The sequence below is a fragment of the Phyllobates terribilis genome, unplaced genomic scaffold, assembly GCF_046119375.1.
Source record: "Phyllobates terribilis strain yellow unplaced genomic scaffold, ASM4611937v1 Scaffold_1__5_contigs__length_1240528914, whole genome shotgun sequence".
NCBI lineage: Eukaryota > Metazoa > Chordata > Amphibia > Anura > Dendrobatidae > Phyllobates > Phyllobates terribilis.
In genome coordinates this window covers 367,405,444-367,432,119 of record NW_027362761.1, presented here as the reverse complement: position 1 = coordinate 367,432,119, position 26,676 = coordinate 367,405,444, and the positions used below count along the sequence as shown (strand labels likewise).

The 26,676-nt window shown below is 42.4% G+C and overlaps 1 protein-coding gene across 2 annotated transcripts in view; it reads right to left on the bottom strand.

Annotated features, from left to right (window-relative positions):
* RPH3A (rabphilin 3A) overlaps positions 1–26,676 on the bottom strand; it is a 472,799-nt gene that overhangs the window by 25,894 nt on the left and 420,229 nt on the right. For both annotated transcript variants that reach the window (XM_073676355.1, XM_073676354.1), the window contains exons 12-17: positions 24,877–25,107; positions 22,220–22,299; positions 14,616–14,690; positions 12,137–12,246; positions 11,052–11,178; positions 10,137–10,193 (exon numbers count right to left, since the gene is read on the bottom strand). In XM_073676355.1, coding sequence (XP_073532456.1) covers positions 10,137–10,193; positions 11,052–11,178; positions 12,137–12,246; positions 14,616–14,690; positions 22,220–22,299; positions 24,877–25,107 — 680 coding nt within the window. The remainder of the gene's footprint in view (positions 1–10,136; positions 10,194–11,051; positions 11,179–12,136; positions 12,247–14,615; positions 14,691–22,219; positions 22,300–24,876; positions 25,108–26,676) is intronic.

The window sequence follows — 26,676 nt, the reverse complement described above, 5'->3', positions numbered from 1 at the left end:
TAAACGCCTGGATTCTAGACTAGGATTGCTGGATTGGTTATGGTCATGCAGTTAGACCAATATGGTCTTACAATGTCTGCATGAATCCATTAGACAAATATTGTGACCTGTTCCATCACATGCAGTGTTACGCAGGTCTCCTGTATGGAGTCCCATAGTGACTCAAGCCAAGTGCATTCTTTATTCTTGGGAATAAAAATGAAAACCATTGTGTATAATACAGATACACTACATATCTAATATATTGTCAGTTTATACCTAATATTTCACCATATGTAGCATTTTATTACATTTGGAGCAATTTATGTAATTTTGACACCATGGGAAAAGATTAGTGTTGAGCGAGCATGCTCGACACTGCTCGGTACTCGCCCGAGCATCACGCTACTCGGGATGTTCGGCGAGCACCGAGTATTTCCGGGTTACTCGGGCAGGAGCTCGGGTCTCCGCCCTGCATGTTTGGCGCTCTTTACAGAGCCAATGAACATGCAGGGATTGCCAGCCAGTCACTGTAATGCCGCAGCCATGTTGGTTGTGGGCATTACATTGATTGGCTGGCCGCACAGAGTCACCTCGAGTATTTAAAACCGGGCGCCACCATCTTGGACACAGACGGCTGGGATGAGACAGTGTAGGGACAGCGCTGCTGATTTAGGGAGAGATATATACTGCGAAATAGTTAGTGTAGGGTCTGTAAAGGCTGCCAGATCAAACAAACAGTCCTTCTCAGGACTAATATCCATCCCAGATATCAGGCAGGCAGGCGGGCTGTATAGGAGACGCAGTGGTTATACCAGCAAACGCTGCATTACAGTCCTGTATGCTCCTGTTGCTGAAATTGCTGGACTTAGCTCCAGGTCTCGGGGGCCAGGAAAAATTCTTTTTTTTTCATCTAAATCCTTTTTTTTTTTTCCTCCTTCACACTGTACAAATACCTGGCTTATTAAACTTTTGGTGCCCCCCCCACAAAAAAAAAGTGTGTCTCTGATTTTTCAGACACAAATATATCTGTTCAAAATAGTCTGGTGTAGGCCAGAGAAACAGAAGTGTGGTTTTGCAGTTCCACGGTTCAAACCTCTGTATTATCCACTTTTGGGCCATTTGTATCTAAAAAAAAAAAAAAACTGTTTGAGTGTGTCGCTCAGTGTTCAGCCATAAATATATCTACTTAAAATTGTCTGGTATACCCCAGTAAACAATAACTGTGGTTTTGCCATTCCACGGTAAAAAATCTCTATTATTCAGCCTTTGGTATTTTTTCCGTGAAGAAAAACAGTAATAGTTTCTCCCTGATTGTTCAGATTGTTTAAAAGAGTCGGGTGTAGGCCAGAGAAACAGAACTGTGGATTTCCTCTTCCACGGTTCTAATCTACTTTCTATTACGCTTTTTCCATTGATAGTACGAGTGTAAGCTATTTTACTTCCTTTACAATGGGCAAGGCGCGTGGCAAGGGACGTGGAACTGGACGTTCTGGTGATGGTGCGTGCAGAGAACGAGGCCATGGACAAGGTGAAAATGTGCCACAACCAACAGCCACATCTTCTCGCTCCCACTTCTTGACCGAATTACTAGGGAAGCACAGAACAACACCAGTATTGCGAACTGATCAGTGTGAATAGGTTATTAATTGGATAGCAGATAATACTTCCAGTTACCTGGGCACCACCACCTCCGGTCTGTCTTCCACACGGTCAACTCTTAGTAGCCGTGAGTCTCGACCGCATACTCCTCCTCACCCTGATGCTCCTTCCTCCCACCATGCAGAGTGTCATCAGACAGCAACTGATCCCACACTTGGACACTCTGAAGAGCTGTTCACTGGTCCATTTCCTGATTTGGGCCCCTCGCCTGCTCCGCTTGAAGTGGTGGAAGAGGAGATCCCATGTAGCGATGCCCAAATATTTGAACCGCCACAGCCACAGGAAGTCTACGCTGGCAATTTGTCACAAGAGGTGGACGATGACGAGACACAATAGCCACGAAGTGAGGAGGAGGATCGTGGTGCGCAAGTGGAAGAGGAGGAGGTGGAGGATGATCTATTAACTAACCCAACGTGGCAGGAGGACATGCAGAGCGAGGCCAGCAGCACACAGGGTGAGGGAGGCAGAGTACCCCAACAGGCAGGAAGAAGCAGTGTGGTGGCCACACACAGAAGGCAGGCAACAGTTCCCCGTAACACCAACACGAGGGATGTTGCCAGTACAACCTGTAGGTCTTCCAGAGTCTGGAATTTTTTTAAAGACTCTGCTGATAACCCCAAAAAGGCCATTTGTACCACCTGCCATGCCAGCATCAGCAGGTCTGACAAAACTACCAGCCTGACCACCACCAGCATGATCAGGCACATGGCAGCAAAGCACCCGACTTTGTGGGGTGAACCCCAGGGTCCACGGCCAGTGTCAGCGGGTGTCACCACTGCTTCTTCCGCTGTTGTGCGTGCAATAGAACCCCCTGTTGTGTGTGCAAGGCAATCGCCTGTCCATACTGCATGCAAAGATGCCCCCTCCTCTCAGTCTTCACTTGTTCTGGCAGTTTCTCAAGAAACAGCATTCACGTCCACGTCCCACCGCAGTGTTCAATTGTCCATATCGCAGACCTTTGAACGAAAGAGGAGATTCGCAGCCAACGCCCCACAGGCCACAGTCCTAAATTCGCACATTTCACGACTGCTTGCGTTGAAAATGTTGCCTTTAAGGCTGGTGGAGACGGAATCCTTCCGCAACGTTATGGCGGTGGTCATCCCTCGGCACTCGGTCCCCAGCCGACACTATTTTGCCCGGTGTGCCATCCCCGCACTACACAAGCACATGTCCCAAAACATCTGCCGTGCCCTCAACAACGCAGTTACTGGGAGAGTCCACCTGACAACGGACACGTGGACAAGTGCTTGTGGCCAGGGACGGCACATCTCCCTGACGGCACACTGGGTAAACATAGTGGAAGCCGGGACCCAGTCGGACCTTGGGACAGAACACATGCTCCCCACACCGAGGATTGCGGGCCCTATGTCAGTCAGAGTTGCCCCCACAGTGTACAGCTCCTGCGCATCATCCTCCTCCTCCTCCTCATGTTCAGCCTCCATCTCAGATATCACCACATCAGTTACAAGCTGGAAGCACTGCAGTACTGCCTCCGCCAAGCGGCAACAGGCTGTGCTGAAACTCATAAGCTTAGGTGATAAACCTCACACTGCTTGTGAGTTTTGGACAGCTGTGAAAGAGCAGGCAGATCTGTGGCTGAGACCGCTGAACCTACATCCCGGCATGGTCATGTGTGACAATGGCCGTAACCTGGTGGCGGCTCTGAGGCGAGATCACACACGTACCATGACTGGTTCATGTGCTTAACCTCGTGGTTCAGCGGTTTCTTAAATCGTACCCCGAGTTGCCAGATCTGCTCGTTCTCTGGTGGGCTCGTCCAATGCTGCCCTAAAGCAGGCCAGGCTAAGAAAAGTGTGTGGGAAGGTTACAGGAGAAATAGGGGCGGCTGGGGACCGTGTGTGGACACCCGGCCGCCGGGCGGCTGGGGACTGAGTATGGATACCAGGCCGCCAACGCAGCCATGACGTGGTGGCCAGATTCCGCCTCCACATGCCTAAAAGGCCCAATTTCAAGTGCAAGCAAGCAGTATGGTATTGCAGCCTGGGGGTGGGTGGGTGGCAGGCTGCATACTTGCGCTTGCATTGCAAGGAATGGGAGAGGTACAATTGAACACTACCCTGGGACAAGGACTTGAACGGGGATAGTTGCAAGTCTGCAACGACAGTTGCAGGGTGGGAGGCATCTTCGCATGTACCATGAACAGGGGTTTGGCATGCACACACTACAGCGGAATAGGCTGTCCTTCCCACTAAATGCACTGGGTAGGGCACAGGTAATGTTTTGGTATGCGCGCTTAATCTTATGTATAAGGCACACCGGGACAAATAGGGGCGGCTGGGGACTGAGTATGGATACCTCGCTGCCGAAGCAGCGATGAGGTAGTGGCCAGCTTCGGCCTCCTCCAAACTAAAAGGCCCCATTTCTAGTGCTAGCAGTATGGTATTGCAGCCTGGAGGTGGGTGGGTGGCAGGCTGCACACTTACGCTTGCATTCCAAGAAAACAAAGCAGATGCTAACTTCTATCATCATCATCATGCTCCTCACCTTGGCACTCTCAACTCCCCTGATGGAGAAGCCAGGGCCTACCGGAGGAGTCTGGTTCTCTGGTGGGCTCGTCCAATGCTGCCCTAAAGCAGGCCAGGCTAAGAAAAGTGTGTGGGAAGGTGACAGGAGAAATAGGGGTGGCTGGGGACCGTTTATGGACACCCGGCCGCCCCCAGGCGGCTGGGGACCATGTGTGGACACCTGGCGGCGGGGCAGCTGGGGACCGAGTATGGACACCCGGCCGCCCCCTGGCGGCTGGGGACCGAGTGTGGACATCCGGCCGCTGGGCGGCTGGGGACTGAGTATGGATACCAGGCCGCCAATGCAGCCATGACGTGGTGGCCAGATTCCGCCTCCACATGCCTAAAAGGCCCAGTTTCAAGTGCAAGCAAGCAGTATGGTATTGCAGCCTGGGGGTGGGTGGCAGGCTGCATACTTGCGCTTGCACTGCAAGGAATGGGGGAGGTACAATTGAACACTGCTCTGGGAGAAGGACTTGCACGGGATAGTTGCAAGTCTGCATCTTCTGATGCGGCAAGGATGACTTCTGATGGGCACACTTTTAGGCAGTGACCTGGGTGTCAGAGATGCTTCCAGGGGTCTGTCCCATGCTGTTCCCATGTCTTTTCAGCACCGTATACATGTGTCACACAGCACATGGCCAGATAAGGTTGTAAAATGTTAAAATGACATTTCTCGGTGAATGCATTTGTCACGGTTGAAAGCAATACAAAAGTGCAAAAACGCATAAAAAATGCTACTTGTGAACATAGCCCAAGGTGTGGAGGAGTATTTTTTTTTTTGTTATTTATTTTACCTTATAGCCAAGTCTTTACCCTGGAAAGGAACTTCCTTAACATATTTCACAGGAAAGCAGTTTCAGTTTAGTTTTTGAACGTTTTATTGTGAGCCCTTAAAAGTGGCTTAATACCTCTGACCACGTTGTTGACAGCAGTGACCTGGGGGTCAGAAATGCTTCCTGGGACGATCCCCATGCTGTCCCCATGTCATTTGAGCACTATCACTATCGTTTTGGGCACTTGTCAGGCTTTTAAAAGACTGCCGGGGGTGCCGCCGCAAAAATGCTCGGGTCTCCCATAGACTAACATTGGGCTCGTTGCTCGGGTCGAGCACCCGAGTATCACGGCAAGCTCGGCCCGAGCTTCGAGCACCCGAGCATTTTAGTGCTCGCTCAACACTAGAAAAGATGCATCTTCTAACAGCAAGTACCGCTTGTTGCTTTTTTTTATGCTAGTCAAACGATGATCATCATTTTTGCCCACCATTTGATCATCATTCCCTAAAAACATTACTTTGCTTTTGTAAGCTTACAGTAATAGATGTTTATGAATTAAATGATTAGACGGCAATATTGATATACTACAGCAGGGAGAGCTGGTCAATATGGGCTGATATTTTAAGCAGCTATATAGAGGTCATTAGGAAGCAGTTTCCTAGCTCTGGATTTAAGGCACCTACAGGCAGAGTTATGAGAGGTCAAACTAATAAGGCCATCCAGTCTAAGTCATATGATGTGGCTGTGACATTCTTCTAACTTATTTGGTACACAGACTTCTAATGATTCATTAAACTGGTACATATCGCCTAAAATATACTAAATTGGATTAAGAAATGATGGCCCTGATGACTTTTGCTCCAGGGCTTCTTGCGCTTCTCCTCATTACAGTGTTCACCATTGCCCTTCTCAGTGACTGGTGCCAGGCATGATGAGCAATCATTCCTTTGGGTATGATATAATGTATAATACTGGCAATGTTTTTTTATTCTACCATTATTAATTTATTATGATAAAAATAACTAGAATATTGCTGCTTATGTTTAGTCCTGTACAATATGGTAACACAATATAAATAAATGTATCAAATTTACAGAAAAAAAAAATTACTTTAAAAAATAACTCAATAAAGAAAAGTTTGAAAAGTATGTAGTCATAGAGGCTACCGGCAGCTGACTCTTGTGGGGTTTACTATAGCGGTGTAATGATCATGGTCAAAGAGGGTGCAACCATGACCAGACCCATAGAAAAAGGGGGCCCAATCAGTAGTGGGGTGGGGTTATACAGGGCTCATGAATACGGAGGACTACATGGCAGTAGGTTTACTAGTCCAGTAGTGATAAAATCACTGTTTTATCAGCAGGAGATTATCAAAACTCAGTAAGTAACACTTCGCTGGAATTAGGGCTTCTGTCTCTATATTAAATTGCTCTCAGATTAGGTGATATCCAGAACTTAAAGAGACATTTCCATCTCTAAGATCCTATCCCAATATGTAGTAGGTGTAATAATAATAATAATAATAATAATAATAATAATAACAAATACTTCCAATTAGAAATGTAGTAAAGTTTTTCTGATTCGCTATGTCTCTTTACTCATGCACAGGCATTGCAGGACCTTAGGTATTCAGGGTTACGACCACTAGCAACTAACTAACTAACTGTCACTATATCAGTGGTCGTAACCATGGATATTAAGGTCCTGCAATGCCTAAAGAGACATAGCGAACCAGAAAAAACAGAAAAACTATACTACATTTCTAATTGGAGGCATTTGCTAATATTATTATTATTGCACCTACTACATATTGGGATAGGATCTTGGAGATGGGAATACCCCTTTTACAACCCATTTATATTAAAACTAGATGGTGGCCCAATTCTAATGCATCGGGTATTCTAGAATATGTATGCGGCCGACCGGGCGCAATCAGCAAAACGGTGTTTAAATTTGGCGGCAATATCGGTGATTGGTCACGGGTGGCGGCCGCGACCAATCAGCGAACTGTGTTAGTGAGGACCGGAGAGCTTGTTTAAATTTGGCGATAAAATCGACCAATCAGCAGAGCGTTGTTTAAATTTGGCGGCAATCTCGCTGATTGGTCTCGGCCAGCCGGCGGCCGGGACCAATCAGCAGAGCTGCGTTTAAATGTGCCGGCCATCTCGCTGATTGGTCGTGGCCGGCCACCGCGACCAGTCAGCAGAGCGTTGTTTAAATTTGGCGCCAATCTCGCAGATTGGACGCGTCTGGCGTCCGCGACCAATTAGCACAGCAGTGTTTAAATGTGGCGCCCAAATCAGTGATTGGTCGCGGGTAGCGGCCGCGACCAATCAGCAGAGCGGTGTTTAACTTTAGCGCCAAGATCACTGATTGGTCGCGTGCGGAGAGCGCGACCAATCAGCGAATCGTATTGGTGAGGAGCGGGGAGCGGAATCGTATTAGTGAGGACCGGGGAGCGCCGCTGCCTGTACCGCTACTTCCGCTGCGAGAAGCCGGGACATGAGCGACTGCTCGCAGCAGAAGTATCCCGACCCGCAGCGCCGCTCCCCGGTCCTCCCTTCACACCCTAGCCGCTGATGTCCCCACAGTATCTGCATGGTGTTACAAAGGTCCGGACATTTGTGTTAAAAATCGCTGATTGGTCGCTGGCGCTGCCCATGACCAATCACCGATTTGGGCGCCAAATTTAAATGTCGGCCGCGACCAATCACCGATCTTGGCTCCACATTTAAACACCGCTGTGCTGATTGGTCGCGCCCAGCGTCGGCGACCAATCACCGATTTTGGCGCCATATTTAAATAGCGACCGCGACCAATCAGTACAGCGGTGTTTAAATGTGGAGCCAAGATCGGTGATTGGTCGCGGACGATATTTAAATTTGGCGCCCAAATTGGTGATTGGTCGCGGGCAGCGCCAGCGACCAATCAGCAATTTTTAACACAAATGTCCGGACCTTTGTAACACCATGCGGATACTGTGGGGACATCAGCGGCTAGGGTGTGAAGGGAGGACCGGGGAGCGGCGCTGCGGGTCGGGATACTTCTGCTGCGAGCGCCCGCTCATGTCCCGGGTTCTCGCAGCGGAACTATCCGCACAGGCAGCACCGCTGACATCCTTGCAGCTAGGGTGTGAAGGGAGGACCGGGGAGCGGTGCTGACATCCAATTGGTCGCGGCCGCTATTTAAATGTGCCGCACACATCGGTGATTGGTCGCCGTCTTGGCCCGCGACCAATCACTGAACTTGCTGCCAAAGTTAAACACTACTGTGCTGATTGGTCGCGGACGCTGCCCGCGACCAATCACCGATTTGTGCGCCAAATTTAAATATCGGCCGCGACCAATCACCGATCTTGGCTCCACATTTAAACACCGCTGTGCTGATTGGTCGCGGCCGATATTTAAATGTGGCGCCCAAATCGGTGATTGGTCGCGGGCAGCGTCCGCGACCAATCAGCACAGCGGTGTTTAACTTTTGCACTAAGATTAGTGATTGGTCGGGTCCGAAGACCGCGACCAATCATCGAATCGTCTTGGTGAGCACCGGGGAGCGGAGCAGCCTGTGTGGGTACTTCCGCTGCGAGAACCCGGGACATGAGCGGGCGCTCGCAGCAGAAGTATCCCGACCCGCAGCGGCGCTCCCCGATCCTCTCTTCCACATGGAGGTCAGCGACGCCGGCGGTCCTTCCGCTGCTACCGGCCGGGAGATGAGCGCCTCGCGCCGGTCATCTCCCGGCTGCATCTCCGTCCCGCAGATGGGTCCGGAGGTCGAGGTCCTTCTGCTGGTACCGGCCGGGAGGTGCTCATCTCCCAGCTGCATCGCTGCTGAGCTCCGTCCGCAGATGAGCCGCTAACGGCCGCCATCTTTTTTCAGAAATCCCGCGGCGCTGATTGGCCGCTGCCGGACCAATGAGCGATGCGAGATTTCCTGGACAGACAGACAGACAGACGGGATAAGACGATTATATATATAGATATTGAACTTGTATTATAGCATTAAAATATTCAGCATAATGAATAAATATATGTAAGGCCTGAAAATTTACCCAGAAAGTAATAATAACATAACAAACCCGGATATTTATTCAAAATTGGAAGACAGTCAATGTGGCATATAAATATCAGTGTAGCATAACCACTTGAAAAAAACAGTCACCAGGAATATATAAACACAAGAGACACCAGCTCCTTGGCATTTCTTTTTCCTGCTATGGCTGATTGGACTTTTGAATCTGACTCATGATGAACAATGAACAATCCTTAGGGAGAAACGTATAGAGACTTAGATGATCGAGACATCAACTTGTTGAGATGGAGATAAGTGCAATGTTTTGTATTTTTGTACCATATATTATTGTTTATAATTTGTAGGTATATAAATGAGGGTCAGTCATCTTTGAGTGAGGGAGCCATATCGATACCCATTAGGGTGACAAACTCCATGGTAAGATAGGGATCATACTCTATAGCAGGGATGTCAAACTCAAACACACAGAGGGTCAAAATGAAAAACTATGACAAAGTCGCGGGCCAACCAGTATACAGTATAATGGGCCCCACATAGTCCTCTATACAGAATAATGGCCCCACATAGGCGTGGTGGTTCTGGTGTCGTGGGCCAAATAAAAACAACCTGTGGGCCAAATTTGGCCCACAGGCCAGAGTTTGACACGTATGCTCTATAGGGATTTCTAGGGTCTAGACCATTGTTTCCCAAACTCTAGTCCTCACTGCCCCCAACAGGTCATGTTTTCAGGATTTCCTTAGTATTGCACAGGGGATGGAATTATTATTAAGGCATCAGAAACTACCACAGGTTTTCTCACCTGTGCAATACTAAGGAAATCCTGAAAACATGTTGTGTTTGGGGCCGTGAGGACGGAGTTTGGGAATTACTGGTCTAGCCACAATGCTTGACACCTGTACCCTTTTCCCTATGCTGAGCACCACCATGTTTCCTTGGTATTTATCTTGTGTCCTATAAAGCTGAAGTGGAGAGTTCTTAAGATATCAATTTATCAATGTTAACAAAAGACAGCATTCCATTGCCATCCTCATCTTAGATAAAAGAACAACCCATGTGGGCTTAGATTTTCTCCATGTATTTGAATGTGGTTTGGAGCACAGAGAAAGTACATACAGTATACACTAAATGTGGGTGCAAGTTTTGTATCCAACAAAATGTCACTTACTTCATCTTCATAAAGAGCCATGCCTCTAACTGATCCTGTAGTTCCAGCTCGCTTCATCTGAAATAAAAGCAAAAATAAATGTCAACTAACACACAATGAGAAATGATAACCAATAAATTTAAAAATTCCACAAGAACAGGTCAGAATACAAGCTAGCAAGAAAGAATACCAGCATAGGCCTCCAGGCAATGAGTTGTATGAGATGAGAGCATATTACGTGGAGTGACGTCCACCTGGCCAGAAGTAGAACTACTGACAGCATGATGTATAGAATGACATTCTAGTGTAGTAGATTAAAATCCAATTGCATCCATTATACATATTTCTCTAATTGTTTTTCTAGTTTACCTTGACTTTCTTGTATACCTACGTTAATCAAACTGTCATGAGAGCGCTTATACTCACAGACTATATTGTTATAAAAGCAATTAATTGGATTTTGCTGCATGTTTTGATTTCTGTTCGGAAGAGAGTTTCCCACGTTTTCACTGAAATCCACAATAGATAAGTCATGTGATGGATTTTAAGAAATCTGCACTATTCCTAAAATCCACCCAAGACTTTTTATGCTTTATTTGATTAAAGAGAAAAATAATCTTTTGAATTTGTCTGCTTATCTTCCCACAGAGCAACCTCCAAATGCAACTCTTGGGCCACATCTGGTAAACTTTGGTCAGGATTTTGCATTAGTATTTGTAACTAAAAAAAAAAACTGTAGTGGATCCAAAACAAGAAAGAAAATATGGTATATTTATAAGCCTTTTTTCTTTTTATGTTGCACTCGTGATTGTGGTTTACAAATATTTCTACAAAATACCGATATAAAATACATTAGCATGAAATGGTCCTTCAGCATATTGCATAAACGTCAAAACTAACTGTAAAAATAGCAACAACAATAAAAATATATCATACCGGAATTACACGTTCCAGGCAAACGTTGAAATTCTTTTTCAGGTTTGGCTTTAGCTTCTTCAGGGAAAATCTGGTCTCACCAATAAATTCATTGTGACCAAATTTGTCCTCATCACAAACAGAAATTCTGAAAGTAAAGTAGCAAAATTTTCAAAACATATTGAAGAATGCATAGAGATCAATATTCTAGGCCGGGTTTAATATGACAAAATAATCTGAGGTTTAAATCTCGATACACTCGAAGTAGTAACGTTTCATATTGGAAAGGGTATATATGTGTATATTTATCTATCTGTAGATAGAAATCTATCTATCCATCCATCCATCTATATAGATATATCTCTATCTATCCATATACAGCCTACATAAGGCCTCATTCACACATCAGTGTTGCATATACGTGATCGGTCCGTTTTCTTTTCATGGAACATGTACCCGCTATAGTCTATGGTGCTATTCACAGTTCGTGTGTCCGTGCAAAACGCATGAAGACTGTTTTTCTCTGGTATCATGGATGAAAAGTGCCAATACAAGTCTATGGGTCTGTAAAAAACACGTACAGCACATGGATGGCATCCATGTGCCATCCGTGTGATGTCCGTATTTAACATTGCAAAGTATAGGAGAAGTTTTGACATTTATTTATCCATCCTTGAAAAACACTGATGACACACTGATGGTAAAAACAGACACATGGACCATACACTGATACCCACTGATCCAAAACATGATGACACCGGTACCATTTTTACATGTTCGTGTTTAAACACGGACGCGTGAATGAGGCCTTAGTGTGATTTTGGAGTGCAGTGCATGTATTCCTCATACATATAACCTATATATAGCAGAATCAAAATGGTTAAACTGATAGAGAAAGCAGGGGACTTTTTGAAATGTCATGTCATCTGGCTGCTTCAGAAATCTCTAATCATTCACAAAGTCTCTACTAATTGGAATGGAGTGCTGACCTCATTACCAATATAATCAATATCTTTGAAGACCTTCTATCTTGAGGAGGATTAGTGCTGCGGAGCTTCGTAACCTTGCACTGTATTTGCTACAATCAACCATTCAAGATAACTTACCTTAGTGTCTTCCTCTGTAATTCTTCATCTGTGATGCCATGATACACCAGAGTCTCATTCCATATTGGGTTACGAGTGTTTCTGAGCGTTTTAGTGCGCAGTTTGTTTGCCTGGAATCAGAAGAGATATATAACTTTTCATTAAACGGTCACTTCCTACAAAAATTCTTGGCTGAATATCATGAATCAGCATAGGAATTGGCAGGTGTAAACAGGTTGCTAATCACCTGATGACCAAGACAAAATGTTTATTCGCTGAATGTAGTAATTTTTAAGCTTGCATAAAAATCATCGCTCTCGACAGGACAAACAGAACCTGTACTGGCAACAATAATGATTCTCTATGCCCACAGAACAATCTATTAACGATGGTTCTGCGCACATGGGAAGTACAGTCACTGTGTCTAAACAGGATAGTAAGTGACTGCGGATCAGCAAACATTTAGCCAATTGACGGTTGGTTAACGCCGCAAGTCAGTAAATAAAAATGCACCTTAGTTTACTGACTGATCTCAGGTTTATAGCATGTCTATGCCATGAAGGTTAATCAATGTAAAACATACTTAAAGTTCCATATTAATCTAACCTATAACTTTAACGTGTTCAAAAAAAACCCTAAAGCTTGGTAATAGTATTTTACCATTTTTTTGGCCTCCTACATATACACAATTCCCTCAATGCTCATAAAAAAAACATGAATTCTAAACATTTGTTTGTTTTTTCTAAAGTGTTAGTGTTGATTTTATAACGTGTTTTTATTTGTCAATTTTCTCATAAAAAAATCATCTGCCAAACATGCAGAATTCTTAAAGCACAGACCAAAAAAAAGCAATCCCCTAAATAAAACCACTGAAGAATACTGCACAAAAAAATGCTGCAAAGAGCTGTGTTTTCATTTTGCATTCATCAACTTTCTGTCTCAATTCTCAACACCTGTAGACTACGATGCAGGCAATCCTCTGAGCATGTATGCAGCATTAGCAACACAAAAAAAACTTTCCTCTTTCCTGAGAATTTGCTACTTTTTGCTGAGAAATATCCATGTTTAGCCTTCATGTGTGCATATTTCAGGTGAACTAAATCATTTTTAATATACTTAAAAACCAAAGTGCCATTCTTTCACGGCACAAGGGAAGACCTCCAGTGGAAGCGTTGCACTTAGCAGTGGCTATCTACGGGATAATTAAGAGACATGCTCTGGTTCATATGTGGCACCCCAGGGGTCTGGTTTCCACAGTAACGGCAATGTTATGTCTGAGAGCAGGTGGGAGGTCTCTTGGTCAGGAATCCTATGCATGCCACACCTCCTGCCCAGTCCTGGGAGGGGAAGAACTTCCCCTAGATAAACCTGGGGCTGAGGCAGGGTTAGGGAGTTCAGAGGGAGAGTTCAGCCAGGAGGGCTGACAGGGAGCTGTGGCTCCGGCTGGGCCCAGCTCCTGGGCCATGCCAGAAGTAGAGAAGAGAAGCAGCATGGGAAGAAACAACAGGAGCTCTGTGGGAGCAGTGTTACAAGGAGTCAGGGGCTGGCAGCTGCAGAGCTCGCCCTGACTGAGAAGATTTCTTACCGGACCCGGAGTCCGAGGCTGTGGGGACTAACTCCTACCCAGCAGCAGAATCCGTCAGGCAGGGGATTTCAGGTCCTCTGGCCAAGAAACCCGAAGGCACGGTCACACGCATGGGACCAGCACCGCCGTCGTGGAGCGGAAGCTACTAGAAGGCCCCGAGTCACCGGCCATACGGGTGAGCACCACACGGTACACTCAGGGACGTGGGCTACTTATACTCGCTTCTAGCAAGGTAGCCAGAAGAGTATCGTTAGTTTGGGAGGCCTACAACTCCGCCTGGCCAGGGGAGATCCCATCTGCTCAAGGACTGACCAGGCCCCAATCGCTAGCCAGTACTCCGGGAGGGTCTATCTTTGTCACCAGTAAAGACCCTGAACTACACCGTACCGTCTCCGAGTGGTTCCTGCTACCCCCATCATCCACGTCGGCTGCCCTGAGGCCATACCCCTCCCGTTGGGGGTTATACCATCCACGCTGCACCATCCTTCCACCGGCCTCAGCGGTCTGCCCTGCAGCGGCAGCTCCATAGCTGCATTCAACGGGTGGCGTAGTCGTCCATCATCTACCGCTGATACAGCGCCACTTAGTCTGACTCCCTGGGCACGGACCGGATCACCGCCACGAGACTACAACCCTCAAGAGATCCGGCTCCGGGTAAGCTCCCGCGTGCGCAACGCAGCGCGACACAGGCCCAGGGGCGCGTCACATACATACAAGTACATGTGACCTAACATACAAAAAAATAACACAAGTTCAATGATTTTGTATATCAACATGTTTTCACCTTAGACATTCTATATGTCCATAAACAATATCTAATGTAAAAACTACTGCCATTATCCAAAATCTCTTGATTTGCCATAAATTGTCAAATGGAGTCAATTTTCTTTTTTGTTTCAGCAGCATTTCTTTTACCTTACTGGCCCCCGGCAGAAGATGCAGCTTCACATATGGGTCAGCTAAACCATTTGAGTCCATTGGTTTAAGTCCCTTGAATAAAACACATAAAAAAGTATTAAAAACGTACACATATGCTCTTCTCTTTTTTTTGTCATCATAAGTTTCCTACGTTTAGGAGTGAAAGCTCCCCTTCTGGATGCAATTAATTAGTCATGAGGCCACAGGATGTTTTGTTTATTTTTCACAACAGCAAAATAAAAGCCAAAATATCAAAAATTTTCATCTACAAAATCATACGAGGACAATTTTTAGGGTGTATAATCCTAAGTTTTATTTGCAGATGCGGGGTATGGAAAAAATCCAACAATTGCAAAACTGATTTTTGCATTTTAATTTTTATGCATTCATAGTGGGGTGTAATTGTTTGTTAATAGAATAAAAACATATTCTGTGTGTGTCGTCATATTCTGAGACACCTAACTTTTTCATTTTTCTTTGGTTTATCGCTGGAGCTGTCTGACGGCTTGTTCTTTACTGGATGAGTTGGAATATTAAGCAGTATCATTTGAGCAGATAGGACATATTGATTAACTTTTATCCCTTTGAATAAGAAAAGTGATGATGTAAAGAAAATTTTTTTTTTACAACATTCACTATGCAGCACTAATAAATCCTATAACGATTTAGGAATCCAAAGTGAGAAAATATATAATTTTTCCTTTATCGCAATGATAAAAAAGCCAGGCCATCAACCCAGCCAAACTACAATTTGGAGGACAACTATTGCATAAAAACAGATTTAAATGTACTAAGACTGTCGTCAGTGGGCTTATCCCTAACTAACAAGATCGTGTCAATGAAAATATATAATTTCATTGACCATTCTGCTTTTATTTTCTTAGTGAACAAAAGTCCCAAGCTTGTTACTTCATATCAGACCTGCAGATACAGGGGCAGCAATATCAGCTCTCCAGTAAGAGCACTCCAGGAAGGACCATGTAATGGAAATGGAACACACGCCTACAGGGATATTCCATATAAATACACTGGCAAGTGGCTCCAAATATATGTGTGTCTAATATACTTTCTTTTAAATTAAGTGCCTTGCTGGGTGAGCAGTCATTGAAATCACACTGGTGATGCTGCAGAGAATAGTGTGGGAATTTGGTGGCTCAGCAACATATTTTAAAGGGAATTTATCACAAGGTTTTGGTTATGTAACCTGAGAGCAGCATGATGCAGGGGCTGAGACCCTGATTCTAGCAATTTGTTACTTGCTGTCATTTTGATACAATCACAGTTTTCTCTGCTGTAGATCAAGCAGTGCTCTGAATGCTGAGCTCTGTATAACTCCACCCACACCACTGATTGGCAGCTTTGTGTACATCATACATTGACAGAAAGCTGCTAATCATCAGCAGGGTGGCAGCAGGATTATACAGAGCCGTTGACTAGGAATCATGAGATACCTAGTCCTGTAGTGATAATCTCCTGCTGATAAAACTCTGATTTTATTGAAACAACAGCACACAGCCCTTACGTGACACATCACTGGAATCAGGGTCCCTGCCCCTAGATTATGCTGATCTCAGATAACATAGCAAAAACCTGCTGACATATTCCCTTTAAAGTAAATATGTTGTTGTTTTTTTTCCAAGCCATTAAGGTTTTTTAAAACCTCAGTTAGTCTTGAAATTTGTCTTCTATATATGATAATCTTATGTTTTATTGACTAATCTACAAATGAAACAGTATGCACAGCTGATGACATTCTGTTCCAGTCACCAGACTGCTGCAGGCAATCATAGGCCTCAGCAGTCCTGTGACTACAAAAATGGGTTCAACCAATGAACATATCATCATTAAAGGGAAACAGTCATCAGAAAAGAACCTATTGTTTAAATCAGGTATATATGTTAACCCCTTCCCGATGGGGCGATTTTTAATTTTTGCTCTTTCATTATTCTCCTTTCTATCTTTCAAGTGCCATAACTTCATTTTTCTTTCTACATAAATGTACGAGGGTTTGTTTTTTGTGGGATGAGTTAAGTTTATATAGCACTATTCATTTTCCCATTCAATGTACTGGTAAACAGTTAAAAAAAAAAAATTCAAGTGCAGGAAAAAATACGCAATTCCACAATTATTTCCAGGGTTTTAATTTTACAGAATTAATTGTGTTGTAAACATGACTTATCAACATGATTGTCTAGGTCCTTAAAATTACAGTGATACCAAACTGATATAGGGATTTTTTTTTATCTAGGTGGTAAAAAAAAATGATTGGACATTCAGTAAAAAAATTAGCTTGTTTCATCCTTTTCCAAGACCTAAGATAATAGCTGTGTAACAAATCTATTTTCTGCTGGGAAAAATGCAGGCTAAGTTTCTGAACTTTTATCAAAGACAGTGACGTAATATTACGTCATATGTCTGGATGGGGTACAATGTATTTTTAGAGGGAAGCCGCAGCGTTTCAGAGTTAAATATATATGGCTGAAGTCATACAGTTAATGCTTGATCTATGCTGCCCGTGGATCAGGCAGCATTTATCAGCTAGAAACAGAACACACTGATTATAGCAATACGTATGGTCATTTGTGGAGAAACCTAATATTCAAAGAAACCATATGGAAGAATTGTATTTGCTATGTGGACTAGAAATGGCAGACCATTCGGATGAGTATATAACCACCAAAGAGAAACACCAGACAAACAGTCCCACAAACATGAAGATGATAATGATGGAGAATAAAACAATCTTTATTGAAACAAGTGGTCAGGTGGGACTACACAAAAAAGAGGGTCTGCACTGTAAGAGTATATATGGTAGGTCAAATGCGAAAGTAGAGGAAAATACAGGAAAATACCCACCATGCATGGTATTGCAAAGGTCGTGATGAGGCAAATATGATAGGTTGACGAAGGACTTTGGTCCAAAACGCGCATCGGGGCTGTTCCGCACTGTGCATTGGATGACCACTGCTTTCACATACCTTGACTATCGAATGGTGTATGATCAATAAATGCTAGTACACCATGTAACAAGGCTGCAATCCGATTTTTTGCATTTAACCCATCATATTTACCTCATCACGACCTTTGCATACCATTCATGGTGGGTATTTTCCTCTACATTCGCATTTGACCTACCACCCATTCCTTTCCCATTTTTCCCTCTCCTCTTCCTTCCCACTCCCTTCCTTTTCCACCCCGCTTCCTCCTCACTCCTTTCCCTTTTCTCTCCTGGTTTGGTGGGGTTATTCATACACTGCAATTTAGTCTACTAAGGCAGCGTTCATATACGGCCCATTATACTTGATATACAGCTACCTGATTCAGCATCTCTTCACATCCTCTAGGTGTGTACATATAAATAGATACAATTCTCACCTTTGATACATCTCTTGCATGTGTGTGGGCACAGTATTTACATGTAAGGTGACATGTACTGTATATAGCTGACTATACTCTGCCTTGTGGTCCTCCAATTTATATTGTAGATTGTCTGTTTTCTTACCCATATATACTATTACAGTGCGGACCCTCATTTGTGTGTAGTGCCACTGTACCACTTGTTTCAATAAAGATTGTTTTATTCTCCATCATTATCGTCTTCATATTTGTGGGACTGTTGCGGGGTCAGTTGTGATATCGCCTATTGGGAATAGTAGATCCTCTGTTATCAGCTGCGTTTTCAGTCCTGCCTCTGATAAGGAAAATGCCGTAAATCTTTTTCTGAAAGAACAAACGAGTCTAAAAAAGCCACAATCGACAGTATGAAATTGCAAGTTACTAATTTTGTTTTATTTACATATATATATATATTTTTTTTTTTTAAAGAAAGATCGAAATCTAAAAAAAATGTACAAACATTTTTAAAAGCACATGTAACACAAAAACCTGATTTAAACAATAGGTCATTTTCTGATGACCCATTTGCTTTAACTGAAAGTTGGGATATTTTGTTTACCTGGACAACCCTTTTACCTCAGTATTTGGTTAGTATTTTACATCAGTATTTGTAAGCCAAAACCAGGAGTGGAACAATCAGAGGAAAAGTATAATAGAAACACATCACCATTTCGGCATGTTTCACCCAATTTTGGCTTACAAAAACTGATGTTAAATATTGATCAAATACTAAACATGTGAATGTGGCCTTCAGCCAAAATCTCTTGAAGCAAACCCAACATCATTTTGTAGTATTGCTCCATTTTTGTACTTAACTCCAATGTTAACGGGAAGTGCGCCCTGGCCCTAAAGCTACAAAGTAGTTGTACTGTCTGGACCACAAAAAACACTACAAATAGTTTACTGGTGCTAAACAGAGTTAAAAAATTAAGGTAATAAAATTCTAAAACCTTTTTAATGTTCCAAGTATCTTTTAAGCTTTACTTCAACACCAGTAGGTCAGCGCCAACACCAGTACGTCAGAAAACCACAATGCAAAGTATTCAGGGGAAAGTCAATAACAGTTAACTTTTTCCTGTTTAAATTTACTTTGCTTCCTAACCTGTACATTACTTCAAGTATTAAATAAATGCAACTTAATGTGTTAAATTTGGAGAACAAAATTAATCTTGTAGGTAACACTTGCAGACAGTTCTTAGCAAAGATCACAATATAACATTGTTTCAATGGTGGGTGGTCAGAATATCCAGAGTTAGTTGTGTGAAATTGATACTATGCCAAATTAAGGCCTCTAATTTAATCTTAACGACATACTAAAAATATAACGTGAGAAGTAGGAACATTTTAACCACTTTAGTGTGATTATAAGACAGATTGTTATATTCTAACAGTACACTGTGAAATAGTGTTACAATTAGATACAGAATAAACATTATAACTAAGTGCACTGAGAAAGATTTTGCAATAAAAAGAATATGATAAAGATGATGGTATGTATTGTAATAATAATATGAGCATTTTTAAAGGCAACAGCTGCCATGTAAAATTTTGTATTACAAGCGATTACAATATTTTATGTATATGTCTGAATTGAAGAAGATTATGGGCTGCCAAAATCAAATGAACCATTAGGGCTTTGCTTTACTTTTCTAAAGTAGAAGCTGCTTAAAGAGAATCCCCTTCAAAAAATATACAAATTATATCAGTTCATGTTTTGTACAAGCCTACAAAAATTCAATTATAGGCTTCCCTACCATGCTATGGAATCAATATACGATTTCACAATCTAATTAATATAATGGTATAAAAAGGTTTAATAAAAATGTAGGTGATAAAGCTGATATATGTGATGTAAGCAGAATTCATATTGGTCAGTGTCTTAAAATGGACTGATCAACTCTTCTGATTTCTACATTGTGCCATTCCTCTGTTATTCTGTAAGAGATTGGACAAGGAGTCCTGTCCCCCTCAAGATGATGTTATGACAAGTGTGCTAAAAAGTTATGTTGTGTGGTTAATATTTTTGCATATTACAAAAAGTATTTTATCCCTATAGGGGAACCAATGGGAAGGTTTTAGGGATATAGGAAGTAAGTAGTCAGTGTTGAGGAGTGTGTTGGTGAGGAGGTGAAAGGGAGAGGTCAGTTTTACCAGTGGTGGAACTACAAGGATCAGCATGGAAAGGAACTAGTTACAGATGCGGCAGGACATCACAGGCAGGTGGGGACCCCTGCAAGAGGAAACCTTATAAGTCCGGGAGACGTACTGTCCAGTGAGAAGGGGACCTTGGGAAAAGGTAGCGCCCTGCTGTGGGTACTGAAACAGGGAGCATCGACTCTATGAGCCGCCCCAGGGACTGATATAGGCAAAGACTTATGGTATCAGGATTATAGCTACACACCGGGACCCGTATGTCCATACCCCTAGGAAAATGCAGGCAATTCAAACTTCTCCCCATTGCTCTGTGGTACCTGTTGCCAGGAACAAAATGCAAACTGTAACTCTGGGAAAGGAGCTGATGTATTGTGTGGAAGATGGCGAAGGAGAATGCATAACCTGTTATCTCACCTGTTCATCAGTTTGGCCGTGCATAAAATGGACATTGTAACAACTGGTCTGGCCTCGTTATTGAAAGAGTCAAAGTGAGTGATTCTGCACAGAGTACATCAGAATGGACGGTGGCAGTAACAGACTCCGGAATAATGTCGCACATGCACACCCACAAGACTCGTTTCTCTGTAGCATGACGGGGTGTGGGACACATGACATTCGTCTACGGCTACCAACCTGGGCACGTTTACAATTCCTCCTGAAATTGCTTGGTGCAAGTTGCTGTATATTTGCATTTTATGTTAAGTCCTATAATTATATATCATGGGAATGTCACAAGCAAAGCAACTGGTCCCATAGCATCAGCTGCAGGTGTCGGCTGTATATTACCACTCAGATTGTAGCGACTCAGTGGTGCCATAGGATATAGTTTATATCCGTGCTGCTCTACAGTTGAAAAGACTTCTTCTAACTTTAACTGCGTTTAGTTAAACACTTCCCTAGAGGCTACACATCTAATGCTGTAAATACATCCAACAAAGAAAAACAATGCCAGAACCAAAATACATCCACATTATTTAAAAAGATGTAAATTTTATTGAATAAAAGACACAAGCAAATATTATATAATGTGGATGTATTTTGGTCCTGGCAATTTTTTTTTCTTCGTTGGATGTATTTATAGGTAATGCCCTCTAGGACACCTTATATACCAGAGATTCGTTGCAGTTTTTTGTAAATACATCTAATGCTGTATTAGTTACATACATCAATGCAGGAAAGCCAATTACTTTAGGTGTCTGGCTGTGCAATTATAGCAGAGACTTTCTATGATGCCTTCTACAAAGATCATGGCTTCCTATATTCAGATTTATTAACTTAGATGATAGAATTGCTATATATATTTATATCTTGATTTATTTAATCATGGGTTTATGGGGTAAATTAGTCTCTGTGTCACTTGAATCCAAGTTGACTCAGTCCATAATCAGTGAATGGTTTCCTAAGCAGGTGGATAAATGTTCTAACAATGTCAAGAGGACTTTCCTATTTTTACATATTTAATGTCTAAAATAAAGAAGTAAATGCAACATAGATGGTTTATACGCAAATACGTTATTCACAGGCTACAATGGCCAAATATATTTTTTGGCATGTGCCAAAAAATTTGAACTTTTTTTATTTTATTTTTTTAAGAAAGAGAAATAGCAACTTACTTTGGACTCTACTCAGCACAATTAACAACACCAATGACCATAAAAATTAAAGTTTCATCACTATTAGTGCCCATATACTTACAGGGTTAGCCCGGTGCCACTTCCTTTCGCATTGGGATGTGATCGATGATCGTGCAAAATTGGCAGGTATTGTGCACCTTTCCTATTGTATGGAATAGTAAAAGTGCAAGAGATCTACCAATCGATAATGGTGACTCGAAAGGTCAATAGTAAAAGTGACATAACGTCTATTGATACATCTATAGTTATCGCACACTTATCCTATTCATTAAAATTGGATAGGTGCATGATGCCACCCGATTGGCAAGGATAGCTGTAGGTACAGTATGTGTAGACATCAATGATGTCACTTAACTCATGGTGCAGAAGTGAGCAGCTCCAAAATAACCCTTTAACTGTCGTTCTCTAAGTACTTACCTTAGCTTTTATGATGGTACACTGAAGAGAGTTATTGGCTTGGTCATACAAAAGACTGAACTCCAAAGCTCCCAATGTAGCTGTACAAATGACATACAGAAAATGACTTGTTATTTTCCGCATTTTAAATCATATACAGTACAGACCAAAAGTTTGGACACACCTTCTCATTTAAAGATTTTTCTGTATTTTCATGACTATGAAAATTGTACATTCACACTGAAGGCATCAAAACTATGAATTAACACATGTGGAATTATATACTTAACAAAAAAGTGTGAAACAACTGAAAATATGTCTTATATTCTAGGTTCTTCAAAGTAGCCACCTTTTGCTTTGATGACTACTTTGCACACTCTTGGCATTCTCTTGATGAGCTTCAAGAGGTAGTCACCGGAAATGGTCATCCAACAATCTTGAAGGAGTTCCCAGAGATGCTTAGCACTTGTTGACCCTTTTGCCTTCACTCTGCGGTCCAGCTCACCCCAAACCATCTCGATTGGGTTCAGGTCTGGTGACTGTGGAGGCCAGGTCATCTGGCGTAGCACCCCATCACTCTCCTTCTTGGTCAAATAGCCCTTACACAGCCTGGAGGTGTGTTTGGTGTCATTGTCCTGTTGAAAAATAAATCATGGTCCAACTAAACGCAAACCGGATGGAATAGCATGCCGCTGCAAGATGCTGTGGTAGCCATGCTGGTTCAGTATGCCTTCAATTTTGAATAAATCCTCAACAGTGTCACCAGCAAAACACCCCCACACCATCACACCTCCTCCTCCATGCTTCACGGTGGGAACCAGGCATGTAGAGTCCATCCGTTCACCTTTTCTGTGTTGCACAAAGACACGGTGGTTGGAACCAAAGATCTCAAATTTGGACTCATCAGACCAAAGCACAGATTTCCACTGGTCTAATGTCCATTCCTTGTGTTCTTTAGTCCAAACAAGTCTCTTCTGCTTGTTGCCTGTCCTTAGCAGTGGTTTCCTAGCAGCTATTTTACCATGAAGGCCTGCTGCACAAAGTCTCCTCTTAACAGTTGTTGTAGAGATGTGTCTGCTGCTAGAACTGTGTGTGGCATTGACCTGGTCTCTAATCTGAGCTGCTGTTAACCTGCGATTTTTGAGGCTGGTGACTCGGATAAACTTATCCTCAGAAACAGAGGTGACTCTTGGTCTTCCTTTCCTGGGACGGTCCTCATGTGAGCCAGTTTCTTTGTAGCGCTTGATGGTTTTTGCAACTGCACTTGGGGACACTTTCAAAGTTTTCCCAATTTTTCGGACTGACTGACCTTCATTTCTTAAAGTAATGATGGCCACTCGTTTTTCTTTACTTAGAATTTGTATTATGGCAAGAAAAAAGCAGCTAACAGTCTATTCAGTAGGACTATCAGCTGTGTATCCACCTGACTTCTGCACAACACAACTGATGGTCCCAACCCCATTTATAAGGCAAGAAATCCCACTTATTAAACCTGACAGGGCATACCTGTGAAGTGAAAACCATTTCCGGTGACTACCTCTTGAAGCTCATCAAGAGAATGCCAAGAGTGTGCAAAGCAGTCATCAAAGCAAAAGGTGGCTACTTTGAAAAATGTAGAATATAAGATATATTTTCAGTTGTATCACAATTTTTTGTTAAGTATATAATTCCACCTGTGTTAATTCATAGTTTTGATGCCTTCAGTGTGAATGTACAATTTTCATAGTCCTGAAAATACAGAAAAATCTTTAAATGAGAAGGTGTGTCCAAACTTTTGGTCTGTACTGTATATATATAAATATATATATTTGAGAGAGAGAGCGGCAGATGGGATTCGGGATTCACGTCAGTTTACATATATGGAAACGGATTTAGCAAATCTACTTTTCTTTTATTCCTCAAATACTACAGAGCTCTTTGTGAATGGGTGGAAAATGAGCCAAATTCTTTCTGGCCCATTAACAAACAGTTTGTCATCTTTAGCACCTGTTCTCAGGAAGAAGAGCAAAATCAATGAAGCATCTGATCCTTAAAGTAGCTCTAGAAAACACTAAGTACTTCTCTACAAACACAGATTACGCTGCTCTGGCTATTGTAAAACCAGTGTTTAGCATATATGGTTTTTCTTCTCTGTTTGTCTAACATGGAATGGAAACAGCAGATCATTAGAACTCATTGTTCAGCTCTCCAGCAATTTGTGGATCTTTCCATAATGACACTAATAAAAAGGAAATAGCCCCCACGCAAAAAAAAAGTTAAGAAATGCTAAAAATATTGTACATTTATAAACTTCTACACAAGGGAAGGTCAAGGGAAAAAATCCTTAAAAGAAATATAGAACAGAATTTAGTTTAAAAGTTAGTCTCATCACAAACTGAGCCACATAAATAAAAGCTGCTTTTGCCAGGGCACGGCGTATGTAGTAATAGGTGTGGCTGCGCAAAAGAGCAGTATTCCATGTAATATATTCTGTACTTTATAATAGTATGATCTTTTTTTTCAAAACTTAACACATTGAAGTTTATAAAGAAGACTGACATTACCCATAATCACAAAGTGCTTGCTTAAGCTTTTTAGTGGTTATTAATATGAATCTCTTTGATTGGTATGGTCCATACTTATTTACTTTCATTGTTCTACTCAATCTTGAATATCTCAAACCCTTCCTCAGAACTCACTTGCTTCATCAGAATCATAGCTGTTAGCTTCCTCCTCTTCTTCTTCCTGAGGTTGTGTCTGCCGGACAGGAGCTGCTGTGACTGTTGACGGCACAGCAGCAGAATATGATAAAGTTTGACGAAGGGGTCTGTCCTCTCTAACACCTTGTCCTGTGAATCCACCAGGTTTATCTTCCCTAGACGCCGCAGATGGATAAGATTGTTCAGGCGGCTGAGAAGCAGGAGGACCGCCTATGGAAACCGTAAAGTGCAGCATCTTCATAATCATTATTGCCACATAGATGTAAGTTATATGAAAAATTAAAGCACCACTCCAGCATTCATTTTTTTCTCAGTGCTGGAGTGGTGCTACTAATCTAAGTTCCCTGACCCTAGTATTATACTTACCAGCCACCATTTTCAGCTGTTCCCATCACTCTGGTCCCGTGGCACCATCTTGTGACCACAGCTTTTTACTAACCGGAAGTCAGAGGTAACGGTCACAAGCTTTCCTCATATGAGTCTATGAGAGGCTTAGTCTGGCCTCATTCTGGCTCTCATAGACTTACATTAAGTTGTGACTTCTGGATCACCCAGCAAATACTGGAGCAATCCGGCAGCAACAAACTGCTGGAAACTGACCAGAGCAGCGACAGGAAGAGCTGAAGGGGTGGGTAAGTGGGTAAATATGAGAATAAGTGCAGAGAACTTAGATTAGTGGCACTACTCCAGCGCTGAAATACAGAAAAATGCTGGAGCGGTGTTTAAAGCAATTGACTGGCTTCTGTCTATTTAAACACATGCTACCAATAAAATACATTGACAGCAATCATAGACAAACTTTATTAGAGTGTATTTATGTATTTGGGCAATCGAAGAAGAACTTTCACTAAATTTTACATGTTGAGTTGGAAACACAATGTAATAGTGGCTACAAGGTGGAGTAAAAAAAATTTTGGGTTGTTTTTATGGGGGGTGGTAGGGTTGTTTATCTCTCCATTGCAGTGATATTAGCAATCAAAGTATTGACACCCAATGAGTTAACTTTAGTTATGTCCAAGTGGGTGTTATTAGATACATTGTACTGGGGGTGTGAACTTCTTCCTGCACGAGTTGCTATCTGGTAACACCCCCTTGGCTTAACAAACATTAACTCATTGGGTAAATACTTTGATTACTAATTTCTCCGCAATGGAGAGGCAAAATTAAAAAAAAAAATATATATATATATATATATATATATATATATATATATATATATATATATATATATATATATATATGTTTTATCGCACTCTGCCGCCATTACTACATCAGGCTTCCAGCTCAACATGTACTATTTGTTGAAAGGTCCTCTTAAAGAGTAACTGTAGTTTTAATTTATAAATCAATAGGAAAAATGAAAATAAGCAACTTTGTAATATATCTCAAAATGTGCTTCTTTCTCTGTAAAAAATGATCAGTCATTATCAAAATTCTCAGTTGTGAGATAAAATCTGTATTCAGTGAAGACAGGCTTTCCCATTACTGATAGAATCTTATTAGTAGCAGCTGTCATCTCCTATCTAGGTAGGAGGAGGGAGGAGCTACAGGCAGAGCTCCTCCCATCTACATAGCATCTCATCAGTAGCAGCTGCCATCTCCTATCTCAGTAATGGGAAAGCCTGTCTTCACTGAATACAGATTTTACCTCAGAATTGAGAATTTTGATAATGTTCAATTCTGTCAGAGAAAGAAGCAGATTTCTCTAATAAGATATATTACAAAGTTGCTTATTTTCAAGTGTACTATTGATTTATGAAATATAAATTAAAATGACAG